Consider the following 23874-nt stretch of genomic DNA (forward strand, 5'->3'; position numbering starts at 1 on the left):
CCATTTCAAAATCCAAAGAACTAGTCAGGCATGGTGGTGTGTGCCTATAATCTCAGTTACTCAGGAGACTGAGGTGAGAGGATCATTTGAGCCAGAGTTTGAGATCAGTCTGGGCAACATAGCAAGACCCTGTTTCAAACAAAATGAAACGAAAAGCTTGTGCTCCTAACGAAAACTAGCTACATAAGAGTAGATGGACATACCAATATAAACTCATTATTCACCATAAAAATCAAATTTAAAAATTCATGTAAAAGACTTTTAGAACTTTCATAACAAGATAACCTGTTAATTTAAAAATCACTCAACATTCAAAACAAAATATTTAGAAGTTGTAATCTCAAAGAAAAACACTTAACATTTGTTATTTCACCACTGCTTTGTGTATATGCAGAGAAAAGTCAGATGAATGAGTGTGATTTTAGAGGAAAAGGAGGTACAGTTTTTGTTCCTCCGACAAACCCATTCACATTGATTGACCAGTTTAAATTTATACTTAAAATTAATACTTATGTTTATATGTACAAAGTTTTCCAAGTCTTTGGAAAGCTTTTTTTTTTTTTTTGAGATGGAGTCTCACACTGTCACCCAGGCTGGAGTGCAGTCTCATGATCTCAGCTCACTGCAACCTCCACCTCGGGGTCCAAGCAATCCTCCCACCTCAGCCTCCCAACTAGCTGGGATTACAGGCGTGTGCCACCACGCCAAGCAAATTTTTTTGTATTTTTAGTTGAGACGGGGTGTCGCCATGTTAGCCAGGCTGGTCTCGAACTCCTGACCTCAAATGATCTGCCAGTCTCAGTCTGCCAAAGTGCTGGGATTACAGGCGTGAGCCACCGTTCCCAGCCCAAATGTATGATTTTATATGAGGTTACAATCTGTTATTCATAATTCTGAAGTCTAAAAAGTTTGAAAAATTATTATTCATTTTGCTACATATATATTGGTTTTGATTACAGGATGCCTCAGATCCAGCTACTACATTTTAAAAATACCCTCAAAAGAGTGGCCCCAGGGATTTTGAAAAAGGCTGTATACATATATTCCAAATAAAAATGTTACCTGATATTCAGAATCCAATCTAAATGAAGAGTCTCTTGAGTGATAGGTATCATTTAAACTACTTCCTCTACTTCCAGACATCATCCTAGTGCTTAAGGAGCTGGAGGGTTGAACAGAAATTCTTCTTGGAATCCTTGAAGGTTTAGACTCCATTCTTATAGATTTTTCTGTGAAATGAAAATTTTCATTAATTGCCTTTGCCTTCAAGAAAGCCTTTAATGTTTAATCCTCCTTAATCATTAGCTCAAATAAAAAATTAACTCTACAAATTAACCATATCTGACAAGGTAAATTGTGAAATGATCACCACTTCTCTTCCACAAAGCAGAAGTTCATCAAAGGTTTTCTACCGTCCGTTAAAGGAAGCAAACAAACATGATAAAAGTGGAATGAAGCACTCTGAGGTCTGTTGTTCCCAAAATCTGGCTCTTTTCCTTACTCAATTTTGTCTATTACATATTCTACATGAATTTGTCCTTGACTCTCTTGGTATTCTCTATTTTTAGTGTTCAATGCTCATACCTGTTGTACTATTTGCATACCCTTTAACACAATGTTCTCACAAACCTTTGTATGTGCCTGGAAAGTCTATACATTACCCACCCAATTCTTGGTCACTGGTTTAAACACAAGTACCTTTCTTCTCTGCATATGTTTCTATTTCATACATACTTTTCATACTACTATGCATTTTAATTTGTTTACCTTTCTATTTCCCCATCTCAACAACAAATTTTCTAGGTCAGAATCATTTAAAGCATTTTAAAATCACTGCCTGGGATATGAATGAACTTTCTTTTTATTTACCACTCACAGTAGGATCTCTTAATTATAACAAAAATAATAGCAACAGCTGATATTTATTAAGTATTATATGCACGGTCTGACAGTAAGGACCTTCTGATTAACTGTTAGTTCACTGAAATCTGCAGACCAACCCTGTGAGACAGGTACTATATTATCTCCACTTTATAAATAAGAAAACAGGCACAGAGAGTTTAAGCAATTTGTACGTGATCACAGAGCTAATAAAGTGTTTCTCAAAATGTTTCCAAAGACTGTTTATGGTACCACTGGAAAATGATACTTTAAGTAAAAAAGTCAATCTATAAATCTACACATAGAGTATGATTCTATAAATGCAAATAAAATGAATAAAACTTCTAAGAAAAAAAAACCAAAATGCTAAATTTATTTTGTGGAACTGAGTGCTTTCCACTTTATAGATTAATAATTTCCAACTTTTCCTTACTAAACATTTCCAAACCCAGGACAAAAATAATGATTACCCATGCCTGATTATTAAATATATATAAATGGAATCATACAATAAGTACTCTTTTGTATCCAGCTTCATTTGCTCAACATTATATTTGTGAGATTCATCTGTGTTGTTGCATGCAGTTTTAAGTTCACTCTAATTTCTTTACATAGCATTCCACTATATGAATGCACACAATTTATTTTCCCATTCTACCATGAACGTACGCTATATTGTTTCCATTTGGGAGCTGTAATAGTGCTACTATAAAGACATTACTACTATAATTTAAAAAGCTTTTTTTTTTTTTCTGAGACAGAGTCTTGCTCTGTCGCCCAGGCTAGAGTGAAGTGGCACGATCTCCGCTCACTGCAAGCTCCACCTCCCGGGTTCACGCCATTCTCCGGCCTCAGCCTCCAGAGGAGCTGGGACTATAGGCGCCTGCCAAAACATTCGGCTAATTTTGTGTATTTTTAGTAGAGACGGGATTTCACCATGTTAGCCAGGATGGTCTCGATCTCCTGACTTTGTGATCTTCCCGCCTCAGCCTCCCAAGGTGCTGGGATTAGAGGCATGAGCCACCGTGCCTGGCCTTAAAAAGATTTTAAAATATTCTGAGGCAAGGATTTACAAGGCCTCTGACTGTATCTCATATAAGTGGAATCATACAATATTTGTATTTTCATGATTGGCTTATTTCCCTTACCCTAACGTCCTCAAAGTTCATCTATATTGTACCATATGCCAGAATTTCCTTCCTTTTTATGGCTGAACATTATTGCATTGTATGCATAGTATGCATAGTCATGCATCACTCAAGAACAGGAATACATTCTAAGAAATGCATCTTTAGGTGATTTCATCACTGTGCAAAAATAACTGTGTATATACACAAACCTGAATGGTATACTCTAATACCTGGATTATATGGTATAACCTATTGTTTCTAGACAGCAAACCTGTATAGCATGCGACTGTACTGAATACTGTAGACAACTGTAATACAATGGTAAGTATTTATATATCTAAACACAGAAAAGATACATTAAAAATAATTAAGAATAGTCAAATCATAGAGAAAGAAGATTGGTGGTTGGCGGGGGATGGGGAGCTGTTTAATGAGTGTGAAATTTTGGTTTTACAAGATGAAAAGAGTTATGGAGATAGATGTTAGTGATGCTTGCACAACATTATGAATGTATCCAATAATCCTGAATTGTACACAAACATGGCTGAGATGGTAAAATTTATGTTCTCTGTATTTTATCACAAAAAAATAACAGATTGGGGGGATGGTGCATGTGGTCGGACAGCAAGCTGTTGAATTAACACCTGTATCTGGAGCAGCGGAACCTCAGATTCTTCCCCAGTTCCATTCCCCTAAAGATAGAATATTTATTCTCTGGAGAATAAAGATTTCCTAGATAATACTCTTGTGTCCTCCACGCCTCCCATCTCCCACATACGACGTACAATCACCTCTGCAGGAGTTTAGACATGGGTCAGTCTAAGGAATAAAAGAAAATTTATACACTCACTATTGAGACCCAAAGACTCTTTCATGGTCCTGTTTCTACAATGCCGTCAGGAGACTAAGGGATTCTACTCTTGGATCACCAAACACCAGTGACAAGATTTCTGAATGTCATTTGAAATGTCTTCACTTCAATAGCTAGCCTTTCACTAAACCATTCTATCCTACAGCAAAGGCTGCTAGTCACCAAGAGTTTCTCATCAGGACTTTTAGTGCTTCCCTCTAACTGACAAACATCAAGGACTACCATGTAATCAAGGAAGGCCTCCAATAAGAAAGAAGGACCAAAGTAAACAATAGTAACAACAAAACTTTAAGATGCTGCAGGGAGAGGAAAATTTGGGGGAAAGGGGCTTATTTCTATCCTCACAAAGATCAAATAACATTCATTCATTGGGACGAAATGTTTGCAATCTACCCATCTGACAAAGGGCTAATATCCAGAATTGACAAAGAACTTAAACAAATTTTATAAGGAAAAAATCAAACAACCCCATCAAAAAGTGGGCGAAGGATATGAACAGACACTTCTCAAAAGAAGACATTTATGCAGCCAACAGACACATGAAAAAATGCTCATCATCACTGGCCTCAGAGAAATGCAAATCAAAACCACAATGAGATACCATCTCACACCAGTTAGAATGGTGATCATTAAAAAGTCAGGAAACAACAGGTGCTGGAGAGGATGTGGAGAAATAGGAACACTTTTACACTGTTGGTGGGACTGTGAAACTAGTTCAACCATTGTAGAAGACAGTGTGGCAATTCCTCAAGGATCTAGAACTGGAAATACCATTTGACCCAGTCATCCCATTATGCAAAGGATTAGACCCAAAGGATTATAAATCACGCTATTATAAAGACACATGCACAAGTATGTTTACTGCTGCACTATTCACAATAGCAAAGACTTGGAATCAACCCAAATGTCCATCAATGATAGATTACATTAAGAAAATGTGGCACATAAACACCATGGAATACTATGCAGCCATAAAAAAGGATGAGTTCATGTACTTTGTAGGGACATGGATGAAGCTGGACACCCATCATTCTGAGCAAACTGTTGCAAGGACAGAAAACCAAACACCGTATGTTCTCACTTACACGTGGGAATTGAACAATGAGAACACTTGGACACAGGGCGGGGAACATCACATACTGGGGCCTGTCGTAGGGTGGGGGGAGGGGGAAAGGATGGCATTAAGAGAAATACCTATTGTAAATGACAAGTTAATGGGTGCAGTACACCAACATGGCACATGTATACATATGTAACAAACCTGCAAGTTGTGCACATGTACCCTAGAACTTAAAGTATATAAAAAAATTCATTCATAAAATAAGAACAGGATGGGTGAGAATACAAAGACAGCATAATCAAGAGCTTATGGAAATTCAAAATGCCACATACTTGTTAAAATGAGATACACTGAAATAAATTCAACATAAGGATTGGGAGTAAGCTGCAGAAACCTCCTGGAAAGCAGAACCGAAACAAATAGCAAATGTAACATGAAAATAATTATCCAAAGTTATCATTTGACTGTGGTTACAGAAAAAGGAAATATAGTGAAAATTACCAAATAAACTTTTCTAGAAACGAAGAACAGAACTCTCCAAATTGAAAGGGCTCAACACTACGTAAGAAAAAAGATCAACACTAAGCACAATATATCACCGTGAAACTGCAGAAACCAGAAGTAATGGAAAGATCCTGTAAGTTACTGGAATGGAAAAAATGGGTCACATACGAAGAGAATGTAATCAGAATGGCTTAACAGCAACAATAAAGACTTAAGACAATGAAATAGTGCTTATAATACTGAGAAAAATGTTTAGCCTTGAATTCCAATCTTGCAAGTAAATTTGAAGTGGAGAACAGAACACGTTTTCAGACATGGAAGGTCTCAACAAAACAAAACGACCAAAAACACAACCAGATGAAGCTAAATGAAAAGCATGTCCTAGAAATAAGGGAGTGTGAGGCAGGAAATAACAAGATACGAAACTCAGGAAGGAGCAATAAAGGGGAAGTTAAGGAGGATGGTATGCAGAAAGCATGAGAAGCAAACAATTCAGACTGGAGCAGGACCTCAGGTAGCAGAAGTTCTAAGGAAAAAGAAAGCATCACATGGAAACTATATCTCATTGGCATGTGGTAGAGATGACGGTATAACTAGAAAAAAGAAGGTAATTTTAAGAATTAATTTTTTAACTTGGAAAAACTTAGCTGTTCATGAAAGGAGGCATGATTGTACTAGGTGAGCTCTTTAATATTTATATACTCATAATAATGTAAATACAGACTACTGAATCAATTTGTTACATATTGTGAGATGGAAGTGGGCAGTGGGAAATAAGAATGGTAGGAAACAATGAAAAACCATGAAATAACCATATAAGCATCCTGTTTAGAAAAATGAAAGTATGTAAGTCCTAAAAGAAATAGTAAATAGTAGTGGGGCACTGCCTTTGCAAAGTGGGACTAGAGATGGGGTAAAGGGTAAGGAAAAGGACTGCTCTTTTCCTTAGAAGCAGGATGACCATATTTCCCTATTTGCCCAGAACAGTTCTAGTTTATGTGCTGAAAAATTCTAATTTATGCTTATTATCCCAGAAAAATTATTAGTAGTGCCTACGCTGTCTCTTAAAAGTGGCCTCATTTGGATGATAAAGCTTATGGTCATCTAAATTATAAACCTTTTCTACCATCGGCTTTTTACAAACTATATACGTATTTGGTAAGTCGATACAAAATACTTCATTAAAATAAGAGGTAAATCCTGAACTGGAAATTTAAAAAGGCATTCATTAGGGGAAAGAATATTAATGGTTAAACATTGACAATGCAAAAGCCCACGAACAATTTAACAAGTAGCAGATGTGGTATTTTATCAAGGTAGCTAAGAAGACACTAAAGGTATATGCAATCTGAGAATTTTTGGGAAACAAAATGCTTTAAAAGACATACGCCAATATTAAGTTCTACGACAATAGTGCTTCCTAATAACACCTCTCATGGTTTACTCTGACTACATTTATACTCAGTTCTTACTTGTAGAACTAAACTAACCTAGTAGGAAATCTGCTTGAAACAAACCTCCTTGGGAGAAGGCAAAGAGGCAGAGTCCTCTGAGAGAGATAATTTGATACTGTATGAAACTATTTTTGGCAACTCCTCCACATAAATTGATTGAATTTTGACAATGTAGGTGTTACAGGAAAACTTACATAATTTGGTTGCATAAGTTGTAGGTCAAAAGCACAAAATATAGTGAAAAACAAAAATGTGCAGTCCTTGAGAAACTTCTATCGAATCACTTAGAAGGTTCTAAGATGCATCTTTTTAAGTTCATTCATTCATTTAACCAAGTTTTTTGGATACTCATGCACTAAGCACAGTAATTAATACTCAGCAAGCGAATGAGGTAGGGGGATAACACTAAACATTCTGAGATGGTGCCTGTAAAGAAACTGTAGTCTAATAGGGAACAAACTACACAAATAATTACATAACTTCAATAGCTCTAAGTGCTACAAAGGAAAAGGTATATATAGGCTGGGTGTGGTGGCTCACAACTGTAATCTCAGCACTTTGGGAGGCCGAGGTGGATCACTTGAGGCCAGAAGTTCGAGATCAGCCTGGCAAACACAGTGAAACCTTGTCTCTACTAAAAATACAAGTTAGCCAGGTGTGGTGGCACGCGCCTGTGATCCCAGTTACTCAGGAGGCTGAGGCACAAGAATCACTTGAAGCCGGGAGGTGGAGGTTGCAGTGAGCTAACATCAGGCCACTGCACACCAGCCTGGGTAACAGAGAAAGACTGTCTCAAAAACAAAAAAAAAAAGAAAAAGGTATAAGCAAGAGCAGACCAGTGGAAAGAGGCATTTGAAGCTTAATGTTTTAAACCAAGACTTAAAAACAGTGCAAAAAAAGTTCACATGTACACTCTTTCTTCAATGGTCAATGAAATGGTCTTTCCTTCTGTCACTATATCATGTTTTTTAAAATTCAGATTTCATTTCAGAGCTGGACAGTTAGGCTATCTTCCTGTCCGGTAATAAGAAACTTATGACCAGGGCTGATTTTGCAGGTGTGGGCTCTGAGCTTCATTAAAAGTTTTGCAACTGCCATAGTGAAGTACGCCTCACTGAAGTCCCAGTCATCATAGATCCACTAAAATTTTATGCTCATATTCCTCATTAACAAGTCTATGACTGAGGAAGGCAAGGCACTGACAAGAGGCTACACTTTCTATTCTCCAGAATTGGTACTGAGTGTGTAAGGAATGTAATTAGCTACAAAGCCACAAAAAAAATCGTGTGATTAGTATTTGAGATTTTTCACTTACTGAACTTTTTGACTTGTGAGATGAAAGTTTCTGGATGAAGATTCTCTGAAGCTGATAATGCAGCTGCTAGTTTACCTAGTAAGACATACTTTTACTCTGTTAAATATGCCTTCACCTTAAGGCATTTTAATAGTGGCTGACACAGCAACAAGAGTAAAAAACCTGTATTCATACCAATTCAACAATTTATGTAGTCCATCTGTATCTCACAAACCTGTGGGCTTGCTTTAGCTACGAAAAAAATGAACTGTTTTTTAAATGGGTGACTCCATTCCTCTGGGCATCCTAAGAAACTCTGAAGAAATCCAGGACATAAACAAGGTAAGGACTCTTAACAGGCCACCTCCTCACAATAAGATAGACTCCAAAAGACCACAACCTCAGATTAAGAGTTAAGCTATTAGGCCAGGCGCAGTGGCTCATGCCTGTAATCCCAGCACTTTAGGAGGCCGAGGAGGGCAGATCACAAGGTCAGGAGTTTGAGACCAGCCTGGCCAATGTGGCGAAACCGTCTCTACCAAAAATAAAAAAAAAAAAAAAAATAGCTGTGCGTGGTGGCTCGCATCTGTAATCTCAGCTAACCCAGAGACTAAGGCGGGAGAACTGCTTGAATCTGGGAGGCAGAGGTTGCAGTGAGCCAAGATCATGCCACTGAACCCCAGCCTGAGCAACACAGCAGGACCCCGTCTTGAGGGGTGGGGGAAAGCGTTAAGCTATTAATAGAAGTAAACCAGCTCTTGTGCAAATTTGCAGCCCAAGTTAAAGTTGCCTGCTTGGTAAATGGAAGTTCAAATCCTGAATTTGGTTTAAGGTGGTCCCAATTCAGTAATCCACCAGGAACATGGCAGAAGCCAACATAAATCTTGCTAGAGGAATATGCCTTCATGCTAACTTTCAAATTATTTCTACAAGTAATTTTTCAAGTATAACGAACAAAGGATAACTAAGTATACAGCAAAATAAGATACCACAAACAAGGTCTTCGAGACACAAGATGAGAGAAAAAAATGGAGTAGCAAAACATCAACTCAAGCATTTTAGGCAGATTATAAAACTATGCTTTGTGTGTTTAAATAAAGAGAAGTTTGAAAAATACAGGCAAGCAACAGGAAACTGCAATAAGAGCACTTTTTAACAAATACACAATAGTCATAATATAAACAATACTACGAGGATAGAACACCCAAAATGGAAGACATTATGTAAGATAATTAGCCTCGACTCCAGAAATCCTCCATGGCTGGGTGTGGTGGCTCATGCCTGTAATCCCAGCACTTTGGGAGGCGAGGCAGGAGGATCACGAAGTCATGAGTTCCAGATCAGCCTGGCCAATATGGTGAAACTCCATCTCTACTCAGAACACAAAAACTAGCGGGGCATGGTGTCACGTGCCTGTAATCCTAGCTACCTGGGAGGCTGAGGCAGGAGAATCGCTTGAATCCAGGAGGTGGAAGTTGCAGTGAGCCGAGATCACATCACTGCACTCCAGCCTGGGCAACAGAGTAAGACTCTGTCTTGGGTTGGGGCGGGGGGAACTCCTCCAATATTCTTGGCCTCATACTAAGCACTACGCAGTGGCAGTCCACTACTGGAATACTCTGAGGGTAAATAAAGCAATAATAAAGCTCATACCCATCTCAACTACAGACAAAACAAACTCAACTCATCATACTGATACCCCAACAGAAGTAGAATATGCCCATATCAATGCATAAATATTATTTATCTCAGTCTCTAATTTGTTCTTAGTTTAGCATTTAGTCAAAACTTGTACGATGCACAAAGATGCAAGGAAGAAAAAATCAATCCATTACCAAGAGATAAAATGGCAGAAGCAGACCAAGATTCGGCCCCAATGTCAACAAATGAGCAAACTGATGGGCTTAACAGTAGACTAGGTAAAACTGAAAAACTGGGGAAGGAGGAAATAAGCTAGAAAAAAATCCCCTCAAACTCAATTAGTATTAGGATTATTAAAGGAAGAGACAAGTCATGGAAATGGATAAAAGGCAGATTCAACACAAACTTCTTAAGTCAGAAAGGATTTACCTAACAACTGGGAAAGGAGGGAATTATTTATAATACTGATGAAGAACAAACATTTTACTGTTTTTCTTTCAGGGGGTTGGGAGGGGGTGGGGGGGTAGTCAACGAAGCACACCAAGATTAGTTGGTTTTAAAGAATAAGCTGTCTGGACGGTTGTGGTGCCTTCCAGCACTGTGGGAGGCCAGGGCAGGACTGTTTGAGGCCAGGAGTTCAAGACCAGCCTGGGTAACACATTGAGACCCCGTCTCTACAATAAAGAATAAGCAGACCAGCCTGGCCAACATGGTGAAACCCTGTCTCTACTAAAAATACAAAAAAAAATTAGCCGGGTGGTAGTGGTGCATGCCTGTAATCCCAGCTACTCGCGAACTGAGGCAGGAGAATTGTTTGAGCCTGGGGAGGTGAAGGTTGTAGTGAACGGAGATCGTGCCACTGCACTCAGACTAAGACACTATCTCAAAATAATAATAATAATAATAATAATAAGCAATCAATCAGAAGTGCCCAGAAGGTCCAGTAGAATGCTGTAAATAAAGTTTTGAAAACACGAGAGCAGTGTGGCTGACAGTAAATTTTTCAGTTACATACACTGATTTATTTACTTTTTTCCAGATATATATGCTACCTGCTTGCCTTCTACTTGTACTGTACCTTCTATTTGGCACTCTTCCCACCAACTTATCTCTAGTAGAATTTGGGGTACGAAAAAGTAAACTGAAAAACTTCAGGCAGTTTAAGAAAACATTAGGAGGAAAGGAGTTCTACCAATTACCCTACTTATGATTAAAGCTTTCTCTGACCATAACCACAAGCTGCCTACCAGGTAGAGCTTGGATTTTTAGTTTACCAAATTTGGAAAGCTGTGAATTCCTAAAAGCAGTACAATGTCCAAAAGTTTTTCTTTGATTCTGTTTATGAAGATTTTTCTCAAGTATTATGTATCCCCTTCCATTATGCTATAGATCACTGTGTGCCATTATTACAATAATGGCCTTGTTCAGATATGTCAAGAGTCACATAGTAGTCATAAAATAACCAGCCTAACAAAAATGCCTCAGCCCTATTAACACATGCTACCTCCCACACCTAAAAGTCTTTTCCTGTATGTTAATGTATTAATAAATATGTATTTAATATATTAATAAAATTCGTATCACATTTTTTTCCAAAATAGAAAACTGAGGCTAGGCTAGGCAGGAAGTAAGTTAATCTTTGTCTAATTTTGCACATCAGCCAATTTCTATTTGTAGAAATATGCTAGTTGAGTGGAAGCTTTAAAGTCTGCCCCTCACTTGGTATGCTTGGGTATGACTCCAGGTATAAACAAATGCTTAATCTCCTCACCTATAAAATGGTGAAAATGATAGTATCAACTTCACAGGTATATTGTGAAGTTTGCTGGCACACAGAATGTGTTCAGCAAATACTAGCTGTTATTAACCAATACCATCAGTGTGAAGGTTTTCATATAAACAGCTCAGTAGAAATTTTGTTGGCTTTTTCATTATTTGAAATTTGTCTTTAACACATAGTAAAACATCTTTCAAAATCATTCAGATTTACGTGCAGGATATTCACTGCAGGGTAAAGAAACCTATACAGGATTACTTATATTAAGTGTATGCATTAAACAATTGGAAAGAAATAGCCATTTTTATCATTTTACTGTTATCTCAGGTGATGGCATTATTGATGTGTTTTTTTCTTCTTTATACTTAGTTTTCAAAAAATTTCTTTAACGTGCTTTGTTAATTGAGGGCAACAATTATTTGCCAGAGGAAAAGGCATTTTTTAAATAACTTGTATTACATAAGTTCTAAGGAGAAGAATTCCCATTCTAACTTGCTGGTTTACAGCCTTAGTAGCTACATACCACAAAGTAGTAAATACTAAGTATTACTCTTCTAGTAAAGACTAAGTAAAAGATAAAGTTAAAATACCTCACAAAACGAAGTTCAGATTACCTGAGGATGACTTAAAGTTTTTATCACGAAAAATTTTAAACATACACAAATAATGATCTTCCATGTACCAATCAAGTCTTCAACTATGATCCATATTCAACCTCTCTAATCTATTTTACCAACCACTCTATTATTTTAAAGCAATCCCAAGCATGACATTTTTGAGGCTATCTATTCTTATAGTGGTCTAAAGAACCTATGGTAAATTACAAAATATGGCTACAAATTTCCCCCATCCTAGTATTAGCCCCCTTTGTAATGCAATGTTGCTGCTCTGTCTAGGATGAGGCAGTCTTACTTCCCCACCCCAGTCTTGCGTGACTAAGAGAATGGATTGTGACATTGTAAGATTTGCAAGGTTGTAAGAGGTCTTACAAGCTTCCCTTAGAATGCTGTCCCAAGACTCCTGTGTCATAAGTGATCACACAGAGCAAGGCCTATATGTCCACCAACACTAGCTGCCAAATATGAGTGATGCCATCTTGGACCTCCCAGCTTGGGAAATCCTCCAGCTGAATGCTGGTACATGAGGAGCAAACCCCGGCGAAATCGGTAGAACCGCCCAACAGGCACCTAGAACTGTAAAAACCAGTTGTTTCGATCCACTAGGTTTTGAGGTGGTTTGCTATGCAGCCATAGAGCAAAGCTTCATAACTTATCCTTATTTTCTACTGTTACCATACTATTATCTTACGCTGGCAGTCTCTGTAAACTCTGATTTTAACTGAGTCTAACTGGGGAATTATCTTAAATATCCAAGGAAGATTACAAGTATTGAATTACTAAAAGTATACCACTACTATAGGATAAACTCATGGCACATAGGCCAGAGTAACCACACAAAATACCAATGTAATCTTTCTTTCTTTTTTTTTTTTTTTTTTTTGGAGACAGGGTCTCACTCTACTGCCCAGGCCAGAGTGCAGTGGTGCAATCACTGCAGCCTCGACCTCCTGGGTTCAAGTGATCCTCTCACCTCAGCCTCCTGAGTAGCCTGGACTATAGGCACGCACCACCATACCCAGCTAGTTTTTGTATTGTTTTTTCCTAGAGACAGGGTTTCTCCATGTTGCCCAGGCTGGTCTTGAACTCTTGAGCTCAAGCAAACTGCCTGTCTCGGCCTCCCAAAGTGCTGGGGTTACAGGAGTGAGCTACCATGCCTAGCCCCAATGTAATATTTCAAGAGTCTCGCAGAAATACAAACACACAGTTACAATTTCATTATTTACGTATACTTTGCATATCCTTTTCTTAAACAAAAAAAAATTTGCTTCTGAGGAATTTTTTTTTTTCTTAGTGGGAAATCATAGTAAACATGGAGACTTGGAAGCTAAGGGTGGGTCAATGAGGGAATCACTTTGAAAGTATACAACATTTTGGGCCTTAAAATGAAAAAGTGTCTCTTAATTTTTAGCTGACAAATATTTAAAACACAAAAATATGGTATGCCCAAATCTTAAAAAATTAGAAAAAACTTTAACATCCCATGAGAAAATATGACTATGATGTTAAGTCTACACTACACCACTTTAAAAGACAAACTGTTCTCCTTGAAGTGAATTTAATCTGTAAGCATCAAGTTTCGATCTTCATTCAATGAGTGGAAACCATTTTAGGGTTCTTTCTACAAAGTGTGAAACATCACACTAATGTACAATGATCATAATGGAAAGATAACTACTTTTAAGGTTCAACACTTGCCTTCTTTTTAAGTTGTTGACAAAAATGGGTGTAGAGCAGCAAGCAGGTGATTTTAAAACTAGGTGTTCGACTTACCTAGTCTAACCAGTAGAGTCAGAGAAATATATTTGAGGGCAGGAAAAACCAGCTCTGACCATGTAAGTTCATGCCAGGGCAGAAAAGTTGAAAATTAAGATTAATGAAAATTAAACCCTGGCATGCTGTTACTCACACTCAGGCCTGTAATCACAGCACTTTGGGAGGCTGAGGTGGGAGGATTCCTTGAGCTAAGGAGTTGGAGACCAGCCTGGGAAACATGGTGAAATCCTGTCTCTATAAAAAAAATATAAAAATTAGTCAGACATGGTGGCGTGACAAGCTACCTAGGAGACTGAGGTGGGAGAACTGCTTGAGTCTGGGAGACTGGGGCTGCAGCAGCCTGAGAAACAGAGTGAGACCCTGCCACAAAAAAAAAAAAGAAAAAAAATGTATTTACCCCCCCCAACCTAAACTCTCAAATTATAATTTCATCCTCCCCAATCTCAGACTTTTTGGCTTATCCTATTATTAGGAAATACTGTATATTAAGATAAATTTTTTGACAGCAGTTGAATTCTGCTTTGGTGAATTCGAGAAATCTTAGTATGAACTTAAAATCGAATTCCTTTTAAATTGTAATCATTCTAATACGATCAGTTGATTCACTTATTTAACAGTTAAAAGCTTCGTTAATTTAATTTGTTGTTTAAAAGTGAAGTCTAATGCAACAACGCGCATTTCATTCATGCATGTCCCACTGTTCTTTATTACTGGCACTTAATTATCTGTGGTAACAGAAGGATGTATCAGCAAAGATCATCTAAAAAATATTTTTATTTTGTTAAGGAACACAATAGCTCTCCATTCCACAGCATAGAGCACTAACTTTATTTTTATTTTTTTAGACAGGGTCTCACTCTATGGCACAGGCTGGAGTGCAGTGCAGTCTCTCCAACCCGTGAGCTCAAATGATGGTCCTGCCTCAGCAGCCCAAGTAGCTAGTAGTAGCAGTGTGCACCACTACACTCGCACCATCATGCCCGTAGAGATGGGGTCTTTGTGGCCTGGCTGGTCTCGAACTCCTGGCTTTAAGCGATCCTCCCACCTTGGCCTCCCAAAGTGATGGGATTACAGGAGTGAGCCACCACACCCAGACACTAATTTCCTAGTACAGTACAGAAAGTCTTTTATGTCAGGCTCTAACTTACCATTCAATGTATGTTTCAGCTACAGGAACAAATCATGAATTTCTAAAACAAACCATAATATCATGACTTTGCACAGTTTCTTTATCAAAGTCCTAGTGATCCTTCACATCTTAGTTCAAGCAATAAATAAATCCTGTAAAATTTCCAAGAGTAAGCACCCCTCCCCTATGCTCCCACAGAATTACTGTACAGTCATACTAAGATAATAATAGTTGTTTATACATTAGTCTGATGACTAAACAGTGAGTTGTGGAGGGCAGATGCCACATCAAGCTCATTCTTGTAATGTGAAGCTCTCCATAATTTGTAATTTGACTACAACAAATTACAAATTATCCAAAAATGTTTAAAGATATTTGACAGATTTTGCATTACAAAATTATTTTCCAACAATAAAATGTCCAAATGTAGACAATTCTTGAACATAAAGCAGATAAAGAGTTGTGTAAGGTGGGTATGGAGCGGACTAAAAATTGGCTACATGAGAGTCATGGATGACTTCTGGGTCCAGTTTGTTACCTGACACCTTCATGTAGAACATAATCTGGGCATTCTCGTGCTTTATCTGGGAAAATAAGCCCTCTTCCAAAGTGGCAAAAAAAAAGAAATCATTTGTACTTGAATAAGTAGGAATTGTTATTCAAGACATCTGACCCAGCATGAAACTGGAAAAAAACCAAGATTAGTATTATGTCCCCCCAGTGACTGCTTCACACACCACCTCAGCAAATTTAATCCTCTCTAGAAATAAACTGCCATGTTTCTGAGACAATCTCATGAACATAAACAACTACGGCAAAAATGAAAACTCAAACCCAGGTCTTCTGAGTCTGGTGCTACTGCCTCATGCACCAGTCCTGTCTCCCGAAATGCTGTAGAGCTGTTAAATAAAAATATTATACTGACCTCATTTCTCAAACAAACTTTTTGCTACCTCAAGAAAAAGATCTAGTTACACTACATGTGTTCCTTCTTAATAACTGTACACTATTGGATTTTTAAATCCAAAATTCGTATTTAACCCTACATCTTGGATCTGGACAGAAACGTGGAGATTTAAAATAATATATAAACAGAAAAACATCTAATCAATCGTACAAAATAGGGGAAAAAACCTCGCCAAATTCAGTTTTGACACATTTAACTAATAGTACCAAACAACATTAGTCGTGACGAATTTATTACCCAGATAGAGACTTTCCCAATATATTTACTTTGGTACTTGGGAAAAAGTATTAAGTGCAGCATTTTGGGGTGAGTGGGTGGACACATTCATCTTCAATACGCAGTTTCACCAAAATGAGGGAATTTCCTACTCCCAGTGCCTTCCATATTTTTACTTCTTAGGCCAACAGGTCCATTTTTAACACAATTACCTACTTCGAGTTGCAGAACCCACAATTCACCACAACACAAAAATAACTCTCAGGGCGTCACGATATTCAAAAACTGACGTTACCAATAAGACAATCTTGGCCGAATCTAAGGCGCTGCCGAAGTCACTTCGACTCGAGGCCGGGCTGGCCGAGCTGGAGCCCTGCCCACCTTTGCCCCGCGCTCACCGGCGAGCTCACGCGCGACGCCCACGGCCCGCAGGGCTCCGAGGACCCCCCCGCCCCGCGGCCCAAGAGGAGGCCGCCCCGCGCCAAAAGAGGGCTCAGGCCTCTTCCCCTCACCCACCACACGTTCCTGAGGAAGACACACTATCTGTCCCCTCCACCCGCCACAAACTCCACCACCCGACAAAAGGCCCCTGGCAGAGGAGGCCTGTGCCGTGACCCGCTTTGCACCAGTGGCCCCGGACCAAGCTCCTCCACCTCATCCTGAGAGGAAGCGGCCTCCGCGTCCCCAGGCCTCTTCGTTTCCTCCCCTCCCCCACTCGCGGCCTGGTCCCGAACTAGCTCCCGAGACGAAGAACGAGCTCCGCAGATCATTACCCCGGCTCCTGAGCCGGCACTGACCAGTGCGCGTCCTGCTCGCAGCGACCAGCACCACCGCTTTCCTCCTTGGAGTTCTAGGCCTGTGACTGAAGAAAAGCAGTCCGCAGCGAAGCACAATGGCGCCCGCCCCTCTCCCGGATCCGGCGCAGAACCAGCCGCCACCGTTAAGTGCCCCTCCCTGCTCCTCCTCCCCCCACTTCGCGGACTTCCTAGCTTCTCGCGAGAGTGGCGGAGCTGCGGGGACCGAGAGCTGCGGGCGGGCTGGAGGTACCCCACCGCGGGGTGGTGCTCTGACTGCGGGAACCGTTGAAGAGCTGCCCCCGGGGAGTCAGCGAGGCGTCACTGGTAAGCGGCAGCGGCTGGCTGGCTGGCGTACCGGCAGCTGGGCTGGCGAGTGTGCGGGCGTCGGACGCTGGAGGCCCGGCCCTGAGTGGCTGTCCCCGCCCGGCTAGCGTCTCAGAGCCAGCCCCTTCCCTCCCGGGCGCCGGGTCCCCGCCCACAGGCCAACCTGCAGGGCCCAGTGCTCGAAATAACGCCCAGCTCGTTGGCTTTTTTTTTCTTTTTCTGGCGCTTGGTAAGTGGCGCAGTGAATGTTGAATTGAATCAAGCACTGCCTTTTCCGACCTACCCCTCCCCGCTTGCTTCCCTGCCCTCCCTGTGTGATCTGACTGCAAGCTCTTTCCCTTAAGAGTTGGAGCCTGTTTGTCCAACCTTGTGATAATTTCCTTGTGGTAAGTAAATCTTGGTGATGGTGATCATGTCTTTTTAAATCGTGATAGTAACCTTTAATAGCGTAGCCATCGATTTTGCAGTAAACAAATTCACCTATTTAGAAAGAGGAAGGAAAATTGTGAGGTGAATGGTCAGGTGAATATTAGATGAAACTTTCAAAGAACTGTAAATGTGGCAAACTAAGATGTGAATGAGTACTAATAAATAAAAGGAAATAGTTTAGGGAAAATCTACATCTAAATATGTGGAAATATTTAGATGATATGTTGATTTGGAATAATGAATCAGAAATTCTTTAATGGAAAAGATCAGTTATTGAAACTTGGAAGAATACTGAAAGGCACTTGATTTTTTTTAATGACCTATTTTGTTAGGGTATTAAAAGCTATCCTTTGGATCCAAATAATTCCAATAAGTGAAACACAGTGTTTCTATGTATTTGTCATTACATCAGAAGGGAATGGAGTATCAATCACTATCCCTATTTTACTGTACTGGGGACAAACGACTGTACATGTTTCACTATGATAAATTCTAAAATACTATAAATTTTAAAGATTTAAAGTTTAGTATTTTAAGTTAGCATGTAAGTGCCAATCTAACTTTTAGGATATGAAATGAAAATAAGCATCTGGTATGGGGTAAAGTGAACAGAGATTACTTTTGAGGAAATTAATTTGCCCTTTAAAGAAAAATAATTTTTTTCCAGCCTGTTTGAGTGCCCCTGCATTATTGTGGTTATAGATACACGGATGTATACACCCTGAAGAACCAGACTATATGGGTTCAAATTCCAGCCCTGCCTCTTACTACCTTTGTTATCTCAAGCAATTCCTTAATCTTGCTAAACCTAGGTTTCCTGTAAAACGGGATTGGTAACAGTACCCATGCCCTATAGGGTTGTTTAGATGAGATAATGCATCAGTTCCTGAAACACAGTAAGCATTCCATAATTGTAAGCTATTACATTCCATGTCTAAACCACCAATAATATTTTCTCTTTCTGTGACTTAATATTACATAGGTCCCTTAGACATCTTCTCAAGATTATGCTAAGAGAAATGACTGCTCCCTCTTCCTGAGCTATGGCAGTCAGACCTGGCAGTGGTAACTACTCTACAGAACTCCCAAACCTGGCAAGGATGGTGCAGATTGTGGCAGATTATGGCTTTGTCTCCACCCAGCACTGATGATATTATGAAGTGAGTATGACACCAATTTCCTAGGTTAAACAGAACTTCTGATTTTTTATTGGTGCTAGTAAATAAAGACCACTGATGAATATGTTTTTATTATTTAAGAATGGTTATTGTGTTTCTTTTTAATGTACTCTCTCTGATTTTAGTATTCAGGTAATTATCGTGAGTGATAAATAATTACTGAGATTTTGCTACGGTAAAGACATTTTGCGGCCGGGTGTGATGGCTCATACCTGTAATACCAGCACTTTGGGAGGCCAAGGTGGGTGGATCATGAGGTCAGGAGATGGAGACCATCCTGGCTAACATGGTGAAACCCTGTCTCTACTAAAAATACAAAAAATTAGCTGGGCGTGGTGGCAGGTGCCTGTAGTCCCCGCTACTTGGGAGACTGAGGCAGGAGAATCGCTTGAACCCAGGAGGCGGAAGTTGCAGTGAGCTGAGATCACACCCCTGCACTCCAGCCTGAGTAACAGAGTGAAACTCCATCGCAAAAAAAAAAAAAAGACATTTTGCTAGGAATTATGGATGTGAATAGGTAAAACATGGTCATGGAAAATGACCATAGTTTCTTAACTAAAAATCGTTACAAAGTGATTTGACAGGCAAGTGTTTGAAGTCAGAACTGTTCCAATCTAGACACCATGTTTGCCTTTTATCCACAGAGTTCTCCCACTTGACCTTTCCTTGCTAAACTTTTTATCCTTTATGAGTGACTCTGATGTACCTTTCTGTATCTAAATATCTTTGTTCACCACTTGCCCTCACCACTCATCTTAGTTTTCATTTCTGAACTTGGCTTCTTCTCTATGTTAGCATCTTATTGACTATTACTAATTTTTCCCCTTTTATTTTATAAACTTGTCTGTCATTTACCTATGGTCATTCAGCCCTTTACTTTTAGGTTTTGAGTATTTCTTCCACCTGATAGCCTAGAATGCTCGTTCAGATACTGAATTTCAAAGTTCTTGTGTTCCCCTCCTTTATTCATCCCACAATCTAAACTTCTAAAAAGCTTCTCTTTGGTAAAGGCAGTTGTAGAGATATCCTTTACTTTGCATAAATAGTGATACATTGAAAAGATGTGGTTACATTTGCTTTTTGCAAATCATATAATTTTTTATTGATACATAGTATTTTTATGTATTTATGGGGTACATGGGATATTTTGTTACATACATAGAATGTGTAATGATCAAGTCAAGGTATTTAGGATAACCATCATCTAGAGCATTTATGACTTCTGTGTTGGTAGTATTTCAAGTCTTCCCTTCTAGCTATTTTGAAATAATACAATATGATGTCGTTAACCATAGTCACTCTACTATCAAACATTAGAACTTACTCCTTTTATCCAACTTTATATTTGTACCCATTAACTATCTTCTTTTTGTCCCTACCCCCCACCACACACATACCCTTCGCAGCCTCTGGTAACTATCGTTCTACTGTCTACCTGCATGAGAACAACTTGTTCAGGTGATCTGCCTGCCTCGGCCTCCCAGTGTGCTGATTACAGGCGTGAGCCACCGTGCCTGGCCGAGGATCCCTGCTTCTTTTTTTTTTTATTTTTTTATCCAGCCCAAAATGTCATGAGGACTTCTACTTCTAAGGGATATATTACTTAAAGGTCCACTGTTTTAAGTCTTTGATGTAAGGAATTCCTTTCATAACAAAAATAATAAACTCTTGATTTAGTGCCTTTATGCATTTTTATTTTCCCCACATCAAGTTTTATTTAAAGTTGCCACATTTAGTACATGAACATCCAAAACATTCTGTTGGTTGACTTCTGCCGGATTAGCATCAAAAACTTTCAATTCTCCAAGCCAATATTTAAAAGAATATAGAGGCCAGATGTAGTGGCTCAAGCCTATAATCCCAGGACTTTGAGAGGCTGAGTCAGGAGGATGCTTGAGACCAGCCTGGACAACAAAGCAAGGCCCCATCTCTACAAAAAATTTTAAAAATTAGCCTTGTGTGCATTGGTGCATGCCTGTAATCCCAGCTACTTGGGAGGCTGAGGCAGGAGGATTGCTTGAACCCAGGAGGTTGAGGCTTGCAGTGAGCGGTGATCATGTCACTGCATTCAGGCTTGGGTGACAGACTCTGTCTCTAAATAAATAAATAAATAAAAGGATATTAAAACACATAAAGAGAGTACTATCTTGAAACCCTCTCTGAGAAACCTCTCTTACATCTAAGCTTACAGTCTAGATCTCACTGCTTCTAGAAAGATCATTCCTGCTTTTAGTTGCTCTAGAATATCTGGCCTCACCATGAATAATCCCCAATTTGTGGAACACTTGGAATTCAAACCTTGCACACTGTCTGAAATATATAGAATGCTTAAGAAAAGCAGATACATTTTATTCATGTTTTTAAGTACATGAGGCCTCATTCCATTTCCCAGGCTGGAGTGCATGGTGGTACCATCATAGTTCACTGCAGCCTCAAACTTCTAGGCTAAAGCTATCCTCCTGCCTCAGCCTCCTGAGTGGCTGTGACTACAGGTGTGCCACCACTGTGTGGGGCTAGTTGTTTTTAAATTTTTTGCTGCCCAGGCTGGTCCTGAACTCCAAGCCTCAAGTGATCCTCCCTCCCCAGCCTCCCAAAGTGCTGGAATTACAGGCATCAGTACCACATCCAGTTAACAGCTGTATTTTATTTTATTTATTTATTTATTTTGGAGACAGAGTCTCACTCTTGTCTCCCAGGCTGGAATGCAGTGGCTCAATCTCGGCTCACTGCAACCTCCGCCTCCCAGGTTCAAGCAGTTCTCCTGCCTCAGCCTCCCGAGTAACTCAGATTACAGGCACCTGCCATCATGCCAGGCTAATTTTTCTATTTTTAGTAGAGATGGGGTTTCACCATGTTGGCCAGACTGGTCTCAAACTCCTGACCTAAGGTGATCCTCCCAAAGTGCTTGGCCTCCCAAAGTGCTGGGATTACAGGCGTGAGCCACCGCACCCGGCCAACAGCTATACTTTATTATTATTTTTAATAGAGATGAGGTCTCAGTATGTTGAACTCCTGGTCTTGAACTCCTGGTCTCTCATGATCCTCCTGCCTTGGCCTCCCAAAGTGCTGTGATTATAGGTGTACTCCACCATGCCCAGGCTTATTTTTTTATTATTGATAAAACTAGGAGTTGGAAAACTGTGGTACACGGGCCAAATGTAGCCTACTACCTGTTATTTTAAATACTTTTATTGGAACACAAGCACGCCCGTTAGATTATGTATTGTCTGTTGTTGCGTATTATATATTAGGGTTCTCCAGAGAAACAGAACCATAGTATACAATACATTATCTGTCTGTGAAGATATTTGTTTTAAGGAATTAGCTCACGTAATTGTGGAGGCTGACAAGTTTTAAATTTGTAGGGCAGGTTCACAGGCTGGAAACTAAGACCAGAGTTGATGTTGCATTCTTAAGGCAGGATTTCTTTTCTAGGAAACTTCCGTTTTTGCTCTTAAGGCTGATTGGACGAGGCCCATCAACATTATGAAGAGTAATTTGTTTAAAGTCTACAGATTATAGCTATTAACCACTTCTACAAAATACCTCCACAGCAGCCCAGATTAGTGCTACTTAAGTAACTGGGTACTCTAGCTTTGCCAAGCTGTCATATAAAATTAACCATCACAGTTTAACTGCTTTCACCCTACAATGACAACAGTTTAGTAGTTGTGACAGAGATGGTATGACTTAGAAATCCTAAAATATTTAGTACAGAAAGTTTGCTGACCTCTGGAGTAAACCATAAAACCAAATTGAACTAACCTCTGTTCCTGTGATAGAGTTCAGCCAAATGTGCACGTGCGTGTGCGCTCGCACACACACACACAGACACACACGAACTTCAGAATTATAATAATCAAGGACCATGCTTGGCCTCCATGACCACTTCAGATTACATTTTTTTGAGATTGGAAGTAGAAGGGGATACTGATATAAATTCCTTGAGCATTCCTTCTGCCAAGTTAGGCAGCATCCTGTTTTATCTTAAATTTTTTTTTCATGTCCACATACGTGTACAATTTTATAAAAAGCTATGTATGTGATTGTATCGTACCTACTATTGTAGTGTAGTCCTTCTCTTTTCCGTTTTTCACCTTTTCCTTGCCTTTTTCTTTTCCTTTTTAATTTGGCTCTTCTGCCTCTGTCTACTACTGCACAAACATCCTTTGCAGCTCATGTTGACCAACTACTGTGTATCTTCCCACCTTATTTTCTGCATGGTCACACAATCATAAAAGAGTGTGTGTGTGTGTGTCTTATATATGTTTATAGAAATACTGGTATTGATGGAGTTTTTTTTGCCATTTAATTTATAAAATGAAATCAAATTTAAGCATGCATCTTCATCTAACTTTTTTCATTCTATAGTACCTTTTCTCTGAATCCCTATTGATATTTAGTTGTTTAGCCTTTGCTTTTGATTTGTAATAGATATTATCACTATGCTGCTTTCACAGTGTTTTTTTCATTTCTATTGATTTTACATGTATTTTTTGCCATGGATAGGTTTATATGGTAAAATGTGTCAATGATTTGTTTAATAAGTTCTAGGTTTCCAATTTGGCTTAAAAAAATCTTACTTATCCCTTGATATTATCATGCAGTATCCTACATTTTCCAGATTGTGCTTAATTATTCTCAATTGATCTCTTACATCTTAAAAAATATCATTTTTGTATATGGAGTAAGGTAATAGAATCTAATTTTATTTTATTCTCAATAGATAGCCAGGTGTGCCAGTAGCATTCCTAAATAATCCATTCTTTTCTCTGTAGTTAGAAGGACCACCTTTGTCATATATTGAATTTTTAAATTTATGCTGAATA

The 23874-nt window shown here is 39.2% G+C and overlaps 2 protein-coding genes across 4 annotated transcripts in view; one reads left to right on the forward strand and one right to left on the reverse strand.

Moving 5' to 3' along the window:
• The window catches only part of MARCH7 (membrane-associated ring finger (C3HC4) 7, E3 ubiquitin protein ligase), a 55033-nt gene extending 37738 nt beyond the window's left edge, over positions 1 to 17295 (reverse strand). For 2 of the 3 annotated variants that reach the window (XM_011991608.1, XM_011991598.1), the window contains exons 1-2: positions 17146 to 17295; positions 1063 to 1229 (exon numbers count right to left, since the gene is read on the reverse strand). In XM_011991608.1, the coding sequence (XP_011846998.1) occupies positions 1063 to 1215 (153 nt within the window). In that variant the 5' untranslated portion in view covers positions 1216 to 1229; positions 17146 to 17295. Of the gene's footprint in view, positions 1 to 1062; positions 1230 to 17090 lie in introns of all 3 variants that reach the window. The other variant, XM_011991590.1, reaches the window with a different exon arrangement.
• BAZ2B (bromodomain adjacent to zinc finger domain, 2B) overlaps positions 17296 to 23874 on the forward strand; it is a 423086-nt gene continuing 416507 nt past the window's right edge. The window contains exons 1-2 of the mRNA XM_011991581.1: positions 17296 to 17438; positions 18850 to 19027. The gene's annotated coding sequence lies outside the window, so the exon portion shown is untranslated. The remainder of the gene's footprint in view (positions 17439 to 18849; positions 19028 to 23874) is intronic.

The sequence above is a fragment of the Mandrillus leucophaeus genome, unplaced genomic scaffold, assembly GCF_000951045.1.
Source record: "Mandrillus leucophaeus isolate KB7577 unplaced genomic scaffold, Mleu.le_1.0 Scaffold110, whole genome shotgun sequence".
NCBI classification, from domain to species: Eukaryota; Metazoa; Chordata; class Mammalia; order Primates; family Cercopithecidae; genus Mandrillus; species Mandrillus leucophaeus.